This window comes from Ictalurus furcatus, chromosome 8, assembly GCF_023375685.1.
Source record: "Ictalurus furcatus strain D&B chromosome 8, Billie_1.0, whole genome shotgun sequence".
Classification (NCBI taxonomy): Eukaryota; Metazoa; Chordata; class Actinopteri; order Siluriformes; family Ictaluridae; genus Ictalurus; species Ictalurus furcatus.
Window position 1 is genome coordinate 16,581,037 of NC_071262.1, and position 17,215 is coordinate 16,598,251.

Below are 17,215 nucleotides of genomic sequence, written 5' to 3' on the forward strand. Positions count from 1 at the left end.
TTCTTATACAGGCTGAAAGAAACAAAGTGTGATGATCGCGGTGACATGTTAATCAATTTGCAAGAGCCGTGGTCACGGAGTGCAGAGATTCTCTCCGTCCGTAGTGCTGACAAAATATGTATCGGTCATTTCAATTTGGATCATCTTAAACATTCCAATTCGAGCATGACTGCATTAATACGTGTGTTCTGGGGGAATTTCTCCCAGGTCCGTCAGTAGCAGTGAAACAAAACAAAACAAAAAGACAGTGAAGCACAAAGAAGCAGCAGCAGCAGCAGCGAGGGGTAAAGGAGAGCGAGGCATTTAGAAAAGGTCACTGCTTGTCCCTCAGGCATGTCTACTTTGCAGGAAATCCTGCATCATGACTACTAAAGGTCTTGAGAGTGCTGGCTCACACGTCTATATTAAAGGACGACAGAGCATGTGAGGCGGCCTGCAATGGAAATGTTTTTACTTAAGATTATTGTCTAGACATCGTTCTGCAAACATATCGGGTCAGGAGACAGTTTAACAACCGTAGCAGTAGGTAAAAACAGTCGGTCTACTTAAAGATAAAAAGCCTAGTTCACGCTGCACAGAGAGAGACAGCCTGGCGGGGACAATCACCATGCTGGCTGTCGGATTTACAACGTTGGGAAAAACACAAACATCATGCTCACGCTGCCCCAGCAAACTTTTTCTCAACAGACAGTCAGACTGGTGTAAAAATGGATGATACTTTTACCACAATAAGAATTTTACAATTACTCGTGTCTTTACGTGTTGTTCTTCGCCTGGAAAGACAAAGAGTGAAACGAAAGAGGTTGTGGGTGAAGACTTGGGTGTCGCGGGTGAGAGACAGGGCGCTTACTTTATTTTCTAATAATTTCTGCAGAGAAATGCAGACAGAGGGTGTGTGGAGCTTTAAAATTTTTGCTCGGTTTGCCCCTCAAACAGTTTAAAATCTTCAAGAAAGACCTCTTAAAGGGATAGTGCACCCAGAAATGAAAATTCTGTCATCAACTACTCACCGTCATGTCGTTCCAAAACCCGTAAGACTTTCGTTCGTCTTCAGAACACAAATGGAGAGATTTAATGAAATCCGGTAGATTTCTGTCCCTCCGTTTACAGTCCAGTAACCAAAACTTTCAAGCTCCAAAAAGAGTATTCTAAAATTTATTTACAAAATATCAGAAGATCTCAGACTTTTTTGTGCACACAGAACATTTGTATCACTTCATAAAATTGCGCTTAAACCACTGGAGTCACATGGATTACTTTTACGATGCCTTTACGAACTTTTTGGAGCTTGAAAGTTTTGGTTACTGGACTGTAAACGGAAGGACAGAAATCTCCCTGGTTACATTAAAAATCTCTCCATTTGTGTTCCGAAGACGAATGAAAGTCTTACGGGTTTTGGAACGACATGACGGTGAGTAACTGATGACAGAATTTTCATTTCTGGGTGCACCATCCCTTTAAGGTAGGCCATGTGGTAATCTAAGACCATTATTAGATCATACATTATGCAAAATATTTTTACGCGAATGTAAGTTATAAACATTTGATGCGATTTCGCTTCTTAATTCATGAAACGGAATACAGAAAATGTCATCGGGTTAGCAGATGAACCCGATTAAAACCAATCCAAAAAGAGTAGATGATCCTCACCAGGGGTCAAAACAGGATATTTTATCTAAATAACACACCAATGCATGATTTATCCTCTTCTTTTTGATTCGTCCAGAAATCTGCCATTTTACCCACAACAACGATTTAGCATGCCTAGCACCTAGCACACGGGATTGTGTTTCCAGAGGGTTCTCAGGGACGCCTGCCTTGCCTCATCGTCAAGGCAACGGTTCGTGCTCAGGTCAGATTAGGTCAGAGTTTGTTGGACCACACTGCTCAGACATCATGTTCAGTCGGTGAAAACGAACGGTGACCGACGGCGACAGGGTTAACACGCCGATCTGACAAAACCTGACAAACGTGTCTTCTGGCGTTGGTCTGCGTCTGTCTGTGAAGCGTGAACTAGGCTTAAAACCTCGCCAGTTAGGTGTGAATTCCTCGCAATTTGATCACATTTTTGGGATAATAAAGTGGAATTCAGTTTGTGATCAGACAGCACCTGTCAAAATGTCTGATACTCCTGAGAAGAGAAGAGAAGAGCACGTGTTGTATACACCCTGTACGCATGACAGCGGACAAAGTTTGAAAATGTTTAAATGGCCTAATAAAAGAATTGAGCCAACAGAACAGACCTGACTGAAATTAGTGCAGATAGAGATAATCAAAAGGTGTTGAGACGGAAATTTGAATAACTTCTCTTAACTCATTATTTATCTGCTTTGCTAATTCCTTACACCCCAAATTGCAGACTGCGCCCCTCACAGTGTAATCTGTTAACTGTTCCACAAACCCGCTTAAAATCTACAGGTGACGGGGCTTTTTCTGTCTCTGCTCCTTCCCTCTAGAACTCTCTTCCTCTCGAACTTAGGGAAGCTCAGACCTTTGGCATTTTTAAAGCTCAACTTAAGACTTACTTTTTTAAACTTGCATTTGACTGCTGATGTCTACTTTTATTTTTATTATTATTTGTATTATTATTATTATGTTATTATTAATGTTTGTAATTTTTCATATTTTTTCTGTGTACTGCTTATTTTGGGTACAGCACTTTGAGAAGTTGCTTTTAAAGGCATTCTATAAATTAAAGTTTATTATTATTATTATTATTATTATTATTATTAATACTGATAATCAAAATGATAGTCAGCATTCGCTAGCGTAAACGTATAATTTGGCAGTAATGTTTGTCCCCCCATAAGTTGTCTTATAAATGCCGAGTTAGATGGGGCGTCTCACTTTAAAATTCTACTTTAAATGCAATTTGAACGTTTGAGATGTGTACAAAAGGAAAACTTGTTTCAGTTCAGGAAAACTGAAAGATTTCAGAACTACATAAAAGTAGAAATTGTCTTTGAAGTTTGACCTCAAGTGTTTTTCCCAGGCCACCACACATTGTGAATATCCGAATAAACGAAGAAGGAGGGAACCGTTGAAGAAAGTGAGCAGGTGCTTTAAGCCAGGTACTTGCAAAGAGCTTAATGTGTCACCGGAATGGAGCTGGAGAGGGAAACATGGCTGAGATCAGGCACTAGGAAAGTCTATAGAGTCACATATCTGGAGGGGATAAACCTATCAACTGGATCCCTGGTGTGTGCCGTCCTCTGCAATCACCCTCACAAAGTAGGGCAAGCGCATAACGGCCTGGGTTTGCTCAGCAAAGCCTGAGCCTCAGCTAGGGATTAGTAAGGAGGGCTGATTCACGCATGGCCAGGGCTTTTAAATGGTTGTTACCTGGAGCTGTTAAAGAAAAAAAAATGACAACAAACACAGAAAAAACAAAACAAACCAAACAGAATGTTAGAAAGGAAACAGAGAATGAAAAAAAGAAATAACTATTCAGCAGCGTTGTGATACTCAACCATTTCCACATCCCAATCACATGTGTATGCATGTCAACAGTTTTATCTTACAGGGAAATACAAACGTTTTCCCCTCTTTTTTTTTTTTTTTTTTTTTTTAAACACACAAATATTCACTTGCGTAGCAATGCATATTTGTATATACAGAGCAAACTCAAAGAAAGGCTGACATTAATGCAGGTTAAAATAAAACAACAACAACAAATGAGTGAGCAGACAGAGACAGGAGGGCGGAACAGAATGAAGAGGACGGTGAGCGGGACGCTTACAGTTGAGGTCCATGTACCAGGCGTCATTGCCGTACTGATACTTCCAGATGGTTTGTCCGATGGAGCAAACCAGAGAGATGGCCAACAAGCAGCCGAACAGCACCAGGATCTGAAAGTTGGTGATGCGCTCGACGTTGGACAGCTTCAGAGGAGGCCGTGTGGAGTTCTGAAAGTAGGTTCAGTGTGATTAGTGACCTGAAGGCATGAAATGAATTAATCGGCTTTAACAGAAAATTTCTCTAAACAACATTTTTAAAAAATTCAGAATACACAGAAATTATTTATATTATTAATACACTGCCTGGACAGACAAAAAAAATAAAAATATTGCCGTTTGGATTTAAATAAGCAAATACTTAAAAGCCTATGATTAGATCATTATTGAAGTGATTAAGTTTCACCTGGCAACAATTCTTTTAACCCTAACTGGTGCAGTGTGTAGCTTCTCATTTCTTAAATAACCATGTCGGATGTCGTGGAAAAGATGCTACTGTTTTCCAGAAGGGGCAAATAATTAGCCTGCATCAAGCAAAGAAAACAACTAAGGAGATTGCTGAAATCCCGGGAATTGGGTTAAGAACTGTCCCACGCTTTATTAACACCTGGAAGGAGGTTCTGAAGAAAAAATGTAGCCGGAAAAACGACAATGTTCAAAATCTTGAACGATCATGATCAGAGATCTTTAAAAGCGCTTGGTGAAGTCACAAAATCGAGACTAGAACTCATGGCTATGTTTAACAGTGAAAGTAAGAGCATTTCCACATGCACAATGGGACTAAACAGCTGTGTGGCCTGAAAATTTGCTAGGGAGCATAAAGATTGGACTGTGGAGCAATGGAAAAAGGTCACATGGTCTGATCAGTTCAGATTTACCCTATTCCAGAGCGACGGGTGCATGTGGGTAAGAAGGGAAGCGCGTGAAGCGATGCACCCATCATGCATAGCACCTACTGTACAAGCCTCTGGAGGCAGTGTTATGATCTGGGGTTGCTTCAAATTGGTCAGTTCTAGGCTCAGCAACGTTATGCGGCAATAAAATGAAGTCAGCCGAGTACCTGAATGCACTGAATGAACAGGTTATCCAGTCAATGGATTTTTTTTCTTCCCTGACAGCACAGGCATATTCCAGGACGACAATGCTGAGATTCATCAGGTTCAAATTGTGAAAGACTGGTTCAGGGAGCACGAGGAATCCTGACCGTAACCCCATTGACCGTGTTTGGGATGCGTTGGAGAAGACTTTACAGAGCGGTTCGACTCTCCCGTCCTCAAGATCTCGGCCAGAAACTAATGCAATGCTGTGATAAATGTGTGCTGTAATCAAAGCTAAAGGTGGTGCAAAGAAATTTTAGCATGTGTGACAGCTTTTTTTTTTTTGGCCAGGCAGTGTATGTGAAATGTAGGTATGTTCAGCTTTCAAGAAGAGAACATATTAAACCTCTGAAGCTTCCACTGTGCAGAGCATGAGGAGTAATAAAGCATTCTCACTGCAAGCACACAGACCGACACAGCAGGGTGTTGAACTCCATCATACATCAGCATCTGCAGTTATCAGCCTCGACTGCCTCTGCGACAGACCGATGCTGTGCCGATTTCAGCAAACTCATCAGGTGTTTAAACGCTCCTTCAGGAAAATCCTCTGTTGAGAACCGTGCTTAACCCAAATGCGTTTGAAGATGACATGAGAAGGGCTCACCTGCATGAGTTTCGTGTCGTGTCCTGTGTAGACCACAATGCCGTGGACCCACTGTGTGTTTCTGAGCTGCGCTCCTCTCAGGAGGATCTGATCTGGACCCAGTGGCACTGTGCTGGATTAAGAAATACGGAGTTGAAGTAACGCTTCAGCAAGATGACAGGATGTCACTGGCACTGACACTATAGCATTAAAATGGGGTTGGGGTTGGGGGGGGTGTCTAAATTTAACACTAATACGGAAAGAAACCAAGCTTACCACACAACTATGCAACAAAAAATGGATTATTATGTAATCTATTCACAATGTCTGCAAAAACAAACAAACAAAAAAAAAAACCCATGTTGTGGTACCACTACTGTACCGAAATATTTTTAGTTATGAATATATAACTAGCTTTAACAATAATAAAACGATTTGCTTTTAGCACAGTGATCGTCTTCAGGAACTCATCCAGAACACAATGTCTTGACATGCAGAGGACATTTCCATCATTAATATTTCAGCTACTTCTCTAATAAATCTGACTATGCTTGATCAATATTTCAAGTGCATCTAATAGACTACATGAATACTGTTCCCTGACCCGAACCCTTTCTACACTCGAGCTGTGTCCCCATGTCCCTCTCACCTGTGACCATCCAGACGGATGTTGCCTACAAACTCGTACAGGTGTCTGTTGGGGCTCTCGCATTCCATACGGCCGGACAGGCGCATCAGACTGTCGATGTCCTTTATCTCAGAGGTGACCTGAAGGCCCTGGAAACGATTCAATAGAAATGTGATACAACACCACAAGAAGATCCTCTATAGATCAATTCATGATCAAAACGTGAAAGGTCAAAGATGACGAGAGTTTGCACCGTCATGCTGAGACATATACGTATACATGCACTGTCAAATTTATTCCGAATGCCTGTTCACTGCTCGATTATCCAAATCAGTCAATCACGCAGCATCAAAACAACACAGAAAACCATGCCGATAAACCGAACAGGCTACACAGATACTAGTCCAGGCTCTTGTTATCTCTAAACTGGACTACTGCAACTCACTGCTTTCGGGCCTCCCAGCCAGCTCCATCAAACACCTTCAGATGATTCAGAATGCTGCAGCGCGCCTCGTCTTCAACCAGCCCAGGAGAACCCATGTCACACCCCTCTTCATCTCCCTCCACTGGCTTCCTGTAGCCGTCCGCATCAAATTCAAGGCCTTGATGCTCACCTACAAGACCTTGTCTGGAACAGCACCCCCCTACCTCAACTCTCTCCTGAAGGCCTACGTTCCCTCTCGCAATCTGCGATCGATTAGCGACCGACGTTTAATAGTTCCCACTCAGCGTGGCGCAAGATCCCTTTCCAGGCCCTTCACACTAACTGTTCCTCAGTGGTGGAATGAGCTTCCAACCTCAATCCAGACCGCAGAATCTCTCACCATCTTCAAAAAACAGCTAAAGACCCACCTCTTCCGTGAACACCTAACCAACTCATAAAAAAAATTAAAAAATAAAAAATTTGCACTTACACCTCTACTCTGCACACTTTGCTTCTTCTGGAACTCAATTAACAGATCTTGTATGGTAGCACTACTTGTATTGTTCTCTGCTTGATATGTCGCTTTGCTTGTATTTTTCTCATTTGTAAGTCGCTTTGGATAAAAGCGTCTGCTAAGTGAATAAATGTAATGTAATGTATAAAGGTCGTCAGTTAATGTACACATTAAACATGATCATAGTGACTTGGTTGTTGGTGCCAGAAGGGCTGTAACTGCTGATCTCACACAGAACAGTCTCTAGAGCTTACACAGAATGGTGCGAAAAACAAAAAACAGCCAGCGAGTGGCAGTTCTGCACACAGGAATACCTTGCTCATGAAAGACATCAGAAGAGAATGTTCCTCATGCTATCAGGAAGGATATAGTAACTCAAATAACCACTCTTTACAACCGCGCTGAGCAGAAAAGCATCTCAGAAAGCAAAACACGTGAAAGGTGTGAACATAAAATAGCAATAGTTGGAAAATTGCTTTGGTATAAGAGGAATAACAATGACCACATCGGGTTCCACTGCTATCAGCCAAGATCAGAAATCTACATCAGACCACAGCTTGCACAGAGCCACCAGAACTGGACAGATGGAGATCGGAAAAACATCACCCAACGTTTTGTTGATGTTGTTGCATTTCACACCATTCGGTGTGACCTCTAGAGACTGTTATTTGTGAAAATCCCAGGAGATCATCAGTTTCTAAAATACTCAAACCAGCCCATCTGGCACCAACAACCATGCCACAGTCAGTCACTGAGATTACACTCCCCCCCCCCCCCATTCTGAGGTTTGACGTAAACATTAACTGAAGCTCTTCGACTGTATCGGCATGATTCGATCATCAAATGATTCGCTGATAATAATTACGCGAACGAGCAGGTGGCACAGGTGTTCCTAATAAAACGGTTGGTGAGTGTATACTTAAGCTGTTATTGCATCAAAGACATAAAAAAAATATGGAAAATACACTTTAAAAATGGATTATAAAGAAAACAGATGTCCTAATTAGAAGCTCTTATAGATAAACAGATGAGTTATAGCACTTTACTATACACTAATAAAATATTTCAAATAAAATATGTATAATTTGCATTATCCAAGCCAGGGGTGTCCAATCTTATCTGGAAAGGGCCAGTGTGGGTGCAGGTTTTAATTCCAACCAAGCAGATGCCACACCTGAGTCTATTGCCTTGTATCATTGTTAGACTGAATGACATTTCAATAATTTTCACTCACTAAAAATTATGTATTGTATTATATTGCATCACATTATAAATAAATAAATAAATAAATAAATAAATACACACACACACACACACACACACACACACACACACACACACACATATATATATATATATATATATAAGGCAAAAATACTCACTTGTCTGATTTTAAGATTTGTTTCTCCATCCAGGTTTGAGGTTTCTATATAACACATCGCTTGAGGTTCGCTAAAACATAGTAAATGATGTAATTAAAAAGGAAATTTCCCATTACAGACAACTTGTTTATAACTAATGATCAGACTATAGACACTGTAAACAATATCTTTAAAAGTAATAACATCCAAATCACAGAGATGTTACACACTGAAAGTCTGGACACTTCTATGATTTATTAGGTTACAATGTGGGCTGGTGAAACAGCTAAATCCAAGACTAACAACCAAAGACGTCAGGTCCACAACATACAGTAATCGTCTTGTTTTTAACCCACAAAGAATTGAACATTTCTGCAGATACAAACAAAAAAAAACCCCGTCTAAACCTGTTCACTTCTACGTATCTACAAAGCCCTCACATAATGCATCATGCTGACATCTTTGTTTATTAGGAAAGTCTTGTATTGAGCTGTTGTCTAGAGTTTAGTTACACAATCATGCAACAAAGGAGAATGCAGCACAGCGAAACAGCACACAGATGGAACGTTAACACTGAATGCGAGAAGTGTAATGCCTAGAACACAAAAGTGCAAAAAATGTTTCAAATCGTGTGTTAAATAAAATATCATAGTCAAAGAACCTGATCCTCTCGGCTCACGCGTTACGCTTTTAAAGGTATAAATATCCAATTCTGTCTTTCAGCTGCACAACAATGTCCAAAATGGTCTCACTTCTAACTAAATGCATCAATGGCGTATCAAAAGTACATCCTCTACACTGTCTATGATGTGTTCCAGTCTTTTCTATTCTATTCAATTCTTCAACAGATCACAGATACAGTGTACCACTGAGGTCATAAGTTTACATACCCCTTGCAGAATCTGCAAAATGTTAACAATAAAAATAATTATAATTATAGGGATCTTAAAAATTGCATTTAGTTGTTTATTTACTACTGCCCTGAATAAGCTATTTCACATAACATGTTTATATATAGTCCATATAATAACTGAATTTACACAAATGAACCAGTTCAAAATTTACATACGCTTGATTCTTAATACTGTGTGTTGGATGATCAGCGTCTGTGTTTATGTTTTGTGATAGCTGAGAGTCATGAGTCCCTTGTTTGTACTGAGCATTTAAACTGCCCACTGTTCTTCAGAAAAATCCTCCAGGTCCTGCACATTCTTTACTTTTCCAGCATCTTTTGCATATTTGACTCCTTTCCAACAGTGACTATATGGTGTTGAGATCCATCTTTTCACACAGTATGAGGGATTCCTACACAACTATTACAAAAGGTACATGGGGGTGTAAACTTTTGAACAGGATGTTCAATGTAAATTGATATTGTCTTCTGGGAAACATGTAAATATCGTATGTAGTTTCTGAAGGGCAGTACTATATGGAAAAGAAAAAAAAATCTTTAAACAAAATTTTTAAACATTTATACCAATCATCCTGTTCAAAAGTTTAGTACTAAGAATCAAGCGTATGTAAACTTTTGAACTGGTTCATTTGTGTAAATTCAGTTATTATTGTGTCTTGTGGACTATATGTAAACATCTGTTGTGTGAAATAGCTTATTCAGGGCAGGACTAAATAAACAACATGCAAATTATCATCATCCCTCTTTTAAAAAAATAATAACATTTTGCAGATTCTGCAAGGGGTATGTAAACGTTCGGTCATACCCCCAAGGGGTAGTTCCATTCCAGACCACTAGAAGGCCCCCATACAGAACAACTTCTGTTGTCTCGCTCATTTCCTGTGTAACCATACCCATGGCTGCGTCCAAAATCGTGTACTGTGACAGTGCGTACTGCATCCGATGCATTACCTACTGCACAGCCGTTCAAATAGTACGTACTAATCGGTGTGTGTGTGTGTAGTACGTATACAATCCCGGACATACTACATCCGCCATGTTGGAATTGTCATGTGACCTTCGCCGTCATCATAAACACAAAGATATTAAATGGACCACCAGATTAAAGCGACCGCACTAACGGCACATCAGGAAAGTGAACTGAATTAGTAATGGAATGTGGGCGGGGTTATAGGTTGAGGTAAATTCGTTGCCATTAGCTTGGCCGGCTAAGGCATGATGGAGATGGCACAAAGATTTCAAACGCTGTGACAACTGTTGTCTTGTTTAAACCTTCAACAAGTTAACAATGTCTTTGGGTATTGTTAAACAAGTCCTGTTTATCCAAGGTTTAATATTTAAATTAATATTTAGTATATGGTCTTTCGCCATTTTTTTTCTGAGCTTGTCCGCACCACTCCCGTTGCATTATGGGACTTTTGACTCGCGTAGTGGCAATCGGTTGCATACTGCATACCATCCGGGTACTTCTCGCCTACTGAGAATTCGGACATACTACCCCTCTGACGTACTGCTTTTCACCTACTGCGTAATAAGGCCGGACGCGGCCCAAGTGTTTGTTATCTTCCCTGCCTGATTAGTGCTCCATTTAACTTCCCTGGTCTTTCCTCCTCAGTTGTTGGAGCATTACATCAATTCAGGTTATGTTTGCGTGTTCTCGTTTTTATTACATTTGTTTACATTTAGTATTTTCTAGTTTTTTTCTGAGTTCTGGTTGCCCCGGTTCCCTAATGTTTCCTGTTCCTTTAGTCCATTTCCCCGAGTCTGTTTCCCTGTGTACCGTCGGCAATAAAGATGTACCGCATGTGCACATCCGCATTGTGTTAATTGAGCAACGTGACAGCATGCAGCCATGCACCGACTCGGTGTACACGCTACTTACAGCCATTCGACAGACTTTCCTCAAAGCGTTTCACTAAAGCGCACTTCACATATAACAAACGCAAATACAGTACATATTACAAACAGGGATGCATCCGTACTGATACCTATTATCAGGTACCAGTCTGATACCATGCTTGTGTAATCATACTTGTACAGACGACGCCAATCTAGATGTACATCACGATGGATTAAGACAATCAAAGTGAAGCAGACTGCAGTTAACAAATGCAGATACTTAATGCACCTTATTTAAGACTACTAAATAAATTTAGCAGCCTAAGTGTTAAAACTTGTACACTGATGCTCAACATGGCCACTACGAAACACAAACACAGCTAAATAAAATGTTCTCTGATGTCCCTGATTTTTTTTCTACTTATTACCAAGTAGTTTACACATTTTACTATCTGTATCAGTATTTATATCGGTGACTATGTTTACACACACATCACATTCTGCTTAAGGTCTATATTCGGATTGCAGCCATATTCCGAATACGATGTTTACATGCGTCAGGCATCGGAATATTCCTGTATAAATGGTTGCTGTAATTATGCCCGAGTTGTCCTTCCTGAATACCTAGCCTATATCCAAGCATCTATTAGCACCCACGATTCCTTGCAGACCGAGCATGTATCTCCTTTCAGTGGATTTTCAGAATAAAGGTGTTTACATGCAACAAATTTCCAATTAAAACAGGTATATTCCAGCGGTGGGAATCAGAATATTGTCTTAATCTGAATTGGCCAATCGGATTGCGGCGTTTACACAACTCGATACTAATTTGAATATTATCCAAATTCCGATTAATATCACAACATTGATGTGCATGTAAACGGAGTCAGCGAGTACCAAAAAAAATATATACTCTTATTCACAATGGTATCGATGCATCCCTAATTACAATCGTTTTTTTCTTCCCCATAGAAGTCTGAGTTTATGCTTGTAATATGACTTGAAGTTAAACCTGCTAATATCAGATCAGTGTTATTATAATTAGCTTTGACAGCCAAGCCAGACAATCACGGAAAGCTCAAGGCCAAAAGAGAGAAGAAAAAAAAAAGCAAAAGTCAAACCAGCAGCATCCCTCCACCTGTGCACTGCTCAACCAGCCCCCCCCCCTCCCCCAAACCCCTGCAGTGCTCATGCAGCCCGTCACTGTTCCTGACCTGGACGACAGAATGATGAGGTCAGCTGGGAGGTGATCTCCGTTGAAGGCTCGCACTACCTCCCCTACTGCCACCTTAAATTACCCAGCAGTCCCAGCGGGGTAGGGTGGAAGTGGAGGTGGTGGTGATGGTAATGAACAAAGATTGAGGGGAAAGAGTGCACAGACCCAAACAAGGGGAAGAGAGAGAGACACAGACACATGTTTAATTTGTACAGAGGAAGGAGACACGACGTCTAGCTCCGGTTTTCGTTCTCAAAAGCCATCTCAAAAAAAATAAAAATAAATTTTTTAAATGCCAAACCAATAAATAACATGGTGGGGTAAAGCTTTTATATAGCTAGCGAACGAAACAAAATAAATCAGGGACGGCCCATAAATCCGCCTTATGCTAGCACGAATGAGGACTCTGTCCAGATTTAGAGCAGGTTGAGGAATGGATTTTGAGAATGAAAAGGAAAAAAATGTTAAGCAGACACGTCCTGAGAGCGTTACTCAGTGGCAGAACACCTTGTGAAGGAAGTGAGGTTTTGAGCAGTGTGGTCAGGATGCCTTCTCCTCACCAACCAACTGCAAACTAAGGAGTAGTCATTTAATACTCGGGTATTCTAAACATCGTCTTTATACTGTATGCTACTGTGTAGAATGTGCCTCACTTCCTTTTGCAGGGTGTTTGAACATGATGGGGGTGTGATGAATGGGCAACGTCTCTGCTTATACCAGCAGTAATGTGCACGTGTCTACCTGGAGGACAGCAGTATAGTGTCTGCAGGGACGTAATCTTTGCCATTTACTTTAACTATATCCCCCACCACTACCTGTAAGAAACACACTAGTTATTCATAAACAGTGTTACATCGAATCTCCAGGTGTCTGATGGGCGGAGGAAAAAAAAAAAAAGTTTTTTAAATTCAGAATTCCTGACGTTTAGGAAGAAACATATTTCTTTGTCCGAGTATACATTTCTAATCATTTCATTTAACACAGCTGGAGGGGGGGAAAAGCTACTTCTTAGCAGGTTATGAATCAAACAGACAGCTAGTTTTATATGCCCGCTGCGATATGGGGGAAAAACAAAAGACCACAGCATTAGTCATCTTTCACAATTCATGGGGTTATATCCTGGGAAAGTGTCATTAGAGGCACAGAGAAGAATATTTACACCACAGATTGAAAGGTTTGCTCGCTAAACATATTAGTCTACTCGTAAAGAAACGCTCGTGTTTTTTTACCCAGTCTCCATCTACGGCATTTCTGCACGCTCCCCTGTACTGAGAAAAGAAAACCTGGAAACTGTGTTTAAGGTTTGAGGCAACACTTGTTAAATCCTGTGAAGAAACAACACATCGCTGTAAAATTCTCAATTCTGACTGTTCAGACAATGTTGGTTCATTTTCTAAACACAGCAGTTCTGACAATAGTGTCAGATTCCAAGCAAATCCCGTGTGTATATTAATGCCCTCGTTATCATTTCTGTAGTAAAAACTTGCACAGGGATTTTATGGTGGACACTCCACTTACAGTTGAGGTCAGAAGTTTACATACCCCTTGCAGAATCTGCAAAAAAACCCAACATGAAAATTGCAGTTTGTTGTTTATTTAGTACTGTCCTGAAGAAGCTTATTCGTATAACTGATGTTTACATATAGTCCACAAAACACAATAATAACTGAATTTACACAAATGAACCAGTTCAAAAGTTTACATCCTGTACCCTTGATTATTAATACTGTGATACCTGGATGATCAGCGTCTGTGTTTATGTTTTGTGAGAGTTGTTCATGAGTCCCTTGTTTGTCCTGAACAGTTAAACTGCCCACTGCTCTTCAGAAAAATCCTCCAGGTCCTGCACATTCTTTACTTTTCCAGCATCTTCTGCATATTTGATCCCTTTCCAACACAGGCTATATGATGTTGGAAAGGAGTCAAATATGCAGAACATGCTGGAAAAGCAAAGAATGTGCAGGACCTGGAGGATTTTTCTGAAGAACAGTGGGCAGTTTAACTGCTCAGGACAAACAAGGGACTCATGAACAACTTTCACAAAACAAACACAGTCGCTGATCATCCGGGTAACGACACACAGTATTAAGAATCAAGCGTATATAAACATTTGAACTGGTTCATTTGTGTAAATTCAGTTATTATTGTGTCTTGTGGACTATATGTAAACATCTGTTATGTGAAATAGCTTACTCAGGGCAGGACTAAATAAAAAAATTTAAAAACTATTTTACGATCCCTTTTTATTAAAATTATTATTTTTTTTTTTTTTTGCAGATTCTGCAAGGCGTATGTCAACATATGACCTCAACTGTAAACTGATTTAAAAACCTCGTGTAATTGTTGATTTTTATTTAGCATTTTTGGAAGGAGGCTCCAGTGTCGGAAATAAAACCGTCGTGAACCCTACTGGATGTGACAAAGTGGTGACACGGGAGACTCCTTCCATAATGTTACGTAAACATCTACCAACACAAATCTTCTCCACATCAACAATTATGATTTATTCCAATTATTTTATGATTTTATTATGAATCCTGAAAAAAAAATTTAAGTTTATATGGACCTTCTGCCATTCAAGTCCCTGTGAACGAGCTGAAACGATAATGTGCTAGAACTAGCGCATTAATATAAACCTATTTAAATGTTGCAGCTGGAACTACTGTCAGAGCTGCTGTTATATGAAATGAATCAGATTCGAGAATTCAGCAACACTGTGGTAACTATACTGATAAAACTGATCAGTACGACGGGGCATTCTTTAATGAAGATAAAATGGTAATCGTTGGAAAACTGTTACATGCTGTGGTACAAGACGAATAACGCGTTTCAGGAAATCTGTGATTGGAAAATAATCTCACGGCGCATCGTACCACCATGATGTTGGTTATTTTCCTATAAACGGCAGGTCTGCTCAGGTTTTATTCCTTATACACGTACTGTACGATGCAAATTCAAAGCGATAATGGTTACGCTCTGAGGTGCTAGAATGTGACAGGCATGAGAGAATGCTTAACTTCAAAATACCTCTAGATAAAGTGAAACCAAGGCAATTTCGTGTTTACTCTGCGCCAAGTTTGTAACAAATAACCGCAAATTATTGCCTCAGGAAATACTAGTCCCATCTCTGAAAAAAAGGGGATTGTATAAACTTGAAATAATGCATAGTGACAGCTATATATTTAAGAAATGCCCTTATGCATGCACTGAGTAAACAGGTTTGTGTTTTGTTGGTGCAGGGAAACATGTAGAAATGACTGTCCATGGGGAATGCCCATAAACTCCAAAAGAAGCAGGTTAAAAACGGAGTATCTCTTGAACGTGTACAGCTGAGCGGTTAACATTAGAGTGCTGCACTGGTAGGATTGCTAGCACGTGAGTGGTCTGGTCTGTCTTCCCTTTTTAAACCTGGTTTACGTTCAAAACATTAATTATATTTCTCTTTACGGATGCACACTAAACATGTTGCCTTCGCAGATATCTCACAGTTTCTATGGTAACCACATACACGCAGTGGCCTCGTTAGAGTCCTGTGACCTGTGTGAAGACAGAAAGAACAGACAGAGAAAGAAGAAAATCCTTCCACGTCATCCTTCCATGCTGACTCTCTCACGCCGTCTCTCTTATTTCCTCTCTCTGGATTTATATGAATACTGTACAGTATCTTTGCTTATTTATGATGGACACCAATTGCTGAGATGCAGTACCTTCTCCCAGTGAACAATCTCCCAGGCTCCATTTCTCAGCACTGAGGATGAAATACAAATAAAGCGAGACACAGAGAGAGAGAGGGAGAGAAATAAAAAGAATTAGCATCATTTTATTCCAACACCATAATATGAAAGTCAGAAAACCCAAAGAAGTTCATATACGCAGTGCTCAGTACCTTGCGTCTCTTTCTTGTTCACGACGCTGTCGGCTTTGTGGCGTTTCTGTAAATGAGGGGGGAAAGAAAAGTTTATACATGCTGTGTATGCCATAATGAGCTGCACTGAGGTATGGAGGGACAGTTTGTATAAAAAGGAATGAGAGAAGGTCATTGGAGATGCCTTGTACAGTGTTATATGCTTGACTTTCGGATTAGCCTGTGGCTTCCAACTGCCATTCATCCATCCATCCAACCATCCATCCAGCCATCCATTCGGTTTGTGCAATACAGTAATTTCATCTAACACTGTCTTACAGTAATGCTGGCTCAGATTGCTACAAAATGACCATGGAACTTCTTTTGAAATGAATGAAATTCAGGTGACGTGACTGAGAGTGAATGTGATGAAGCAGAGTTTATTACACACTATGGACCTTATAGCCGTGTGGGGCGTTCTGGATTAGGGAGAAACTGAAGCTGTGAGGATAGAGGGATAGAGGAGATTCAAGCAGCATTTCTGCTCCCTCTCATTCCACTTTGAGAGCTTTCTAATTACCACAGGTTGCCATGGGAGCATCTCTTTCATCATCATCTCTCTCTCTCTCTCTCTCTGTCTGTCCCCATCTCTCTCGCTCTCTCTCTCCCCATCTCTCTCTCAGTGTGTCCCCATCTCTCTCTCTCGGTCCCCATATCCATCTATCTCTCTCTGTCTGTCTGTCTGTCTCTCTCTCTGTCCCCATCTCTCTCTGTGTGTCCCAATCTCTCTCTCTGTCCCCATCCCCCCCCCATCTATCTCTCCCTTCCTCTCTCTATTCTGGGTTGTATGGAATCATAGCCCCCTGCCTGCTACTGCAGAGCTTAATGAATAGTCTGAATCACTTCTCCACTCACTGCGCAAGGAAAAGTCAAAAGTTAGACCCCCCGCTCACAGCCCATTCATCTTCTTCCAGACACTACTGCAGTGCTGGAAACATTATCTCCCTCCCCTTCTGCTCACTTTCTTCCTTCCTTCCATACCCTCTTTTATTCTCAGCCTTC

At 40.6% G+C, this 17,215-nt stretch overlaps 1 protein-coding gene across 5 annotated transcripts in view; it reads right to left on the bottom strand.

Annotated features, from left to right (window-relative positions):
• The window catches only part of atp8a1 (ATPase phospholipid transporting 8A1), a 157,916-nt gene that overhangs the window by 99,129 nt on the left and 41,572 nt on the right, over positions 1–17,215 (bottom strand). For 3 of the 5 annotated variants that reach the window (XM_053631096.1, XM_053631093.1, XM_053631095.1), the window contains exons 5-11: positions 16,196–16,241; positions 16,017–16,057; positions 12,308–12,381; positions 8,363–8,432; positions 6,064–6,191; positions 5,436–5,547; positions 3,740–3,905 (exon numbers count right to left, since the gene is read on the bottom strand). In XM_053631096.1, coding sequence (XP_053487071.1) covers positions 3,740–3,905; positions 5,436–5,547; positions 6,064–6,191; positions 8,363–8,432; positions 12,308–12,381; positions 16,017–16,057; positions 16,196–16,241 — 637 coding nt within the window. Of the gene's footprint in view, positions 1–3,739; positions 3,906–5,435; positions 5,548–6,063; positions 6,192–8,362; positions 8,433–12,307; positions 12,382–13,050; positions 13,125–16,016; positions 16,058–16,195; positions 16,242–17,215 lie in introns of all 5 variants that reach the window. The other 2 variants (XM_053631097.1, XM_053631094.1) reach the window with 1 other exon arrangement.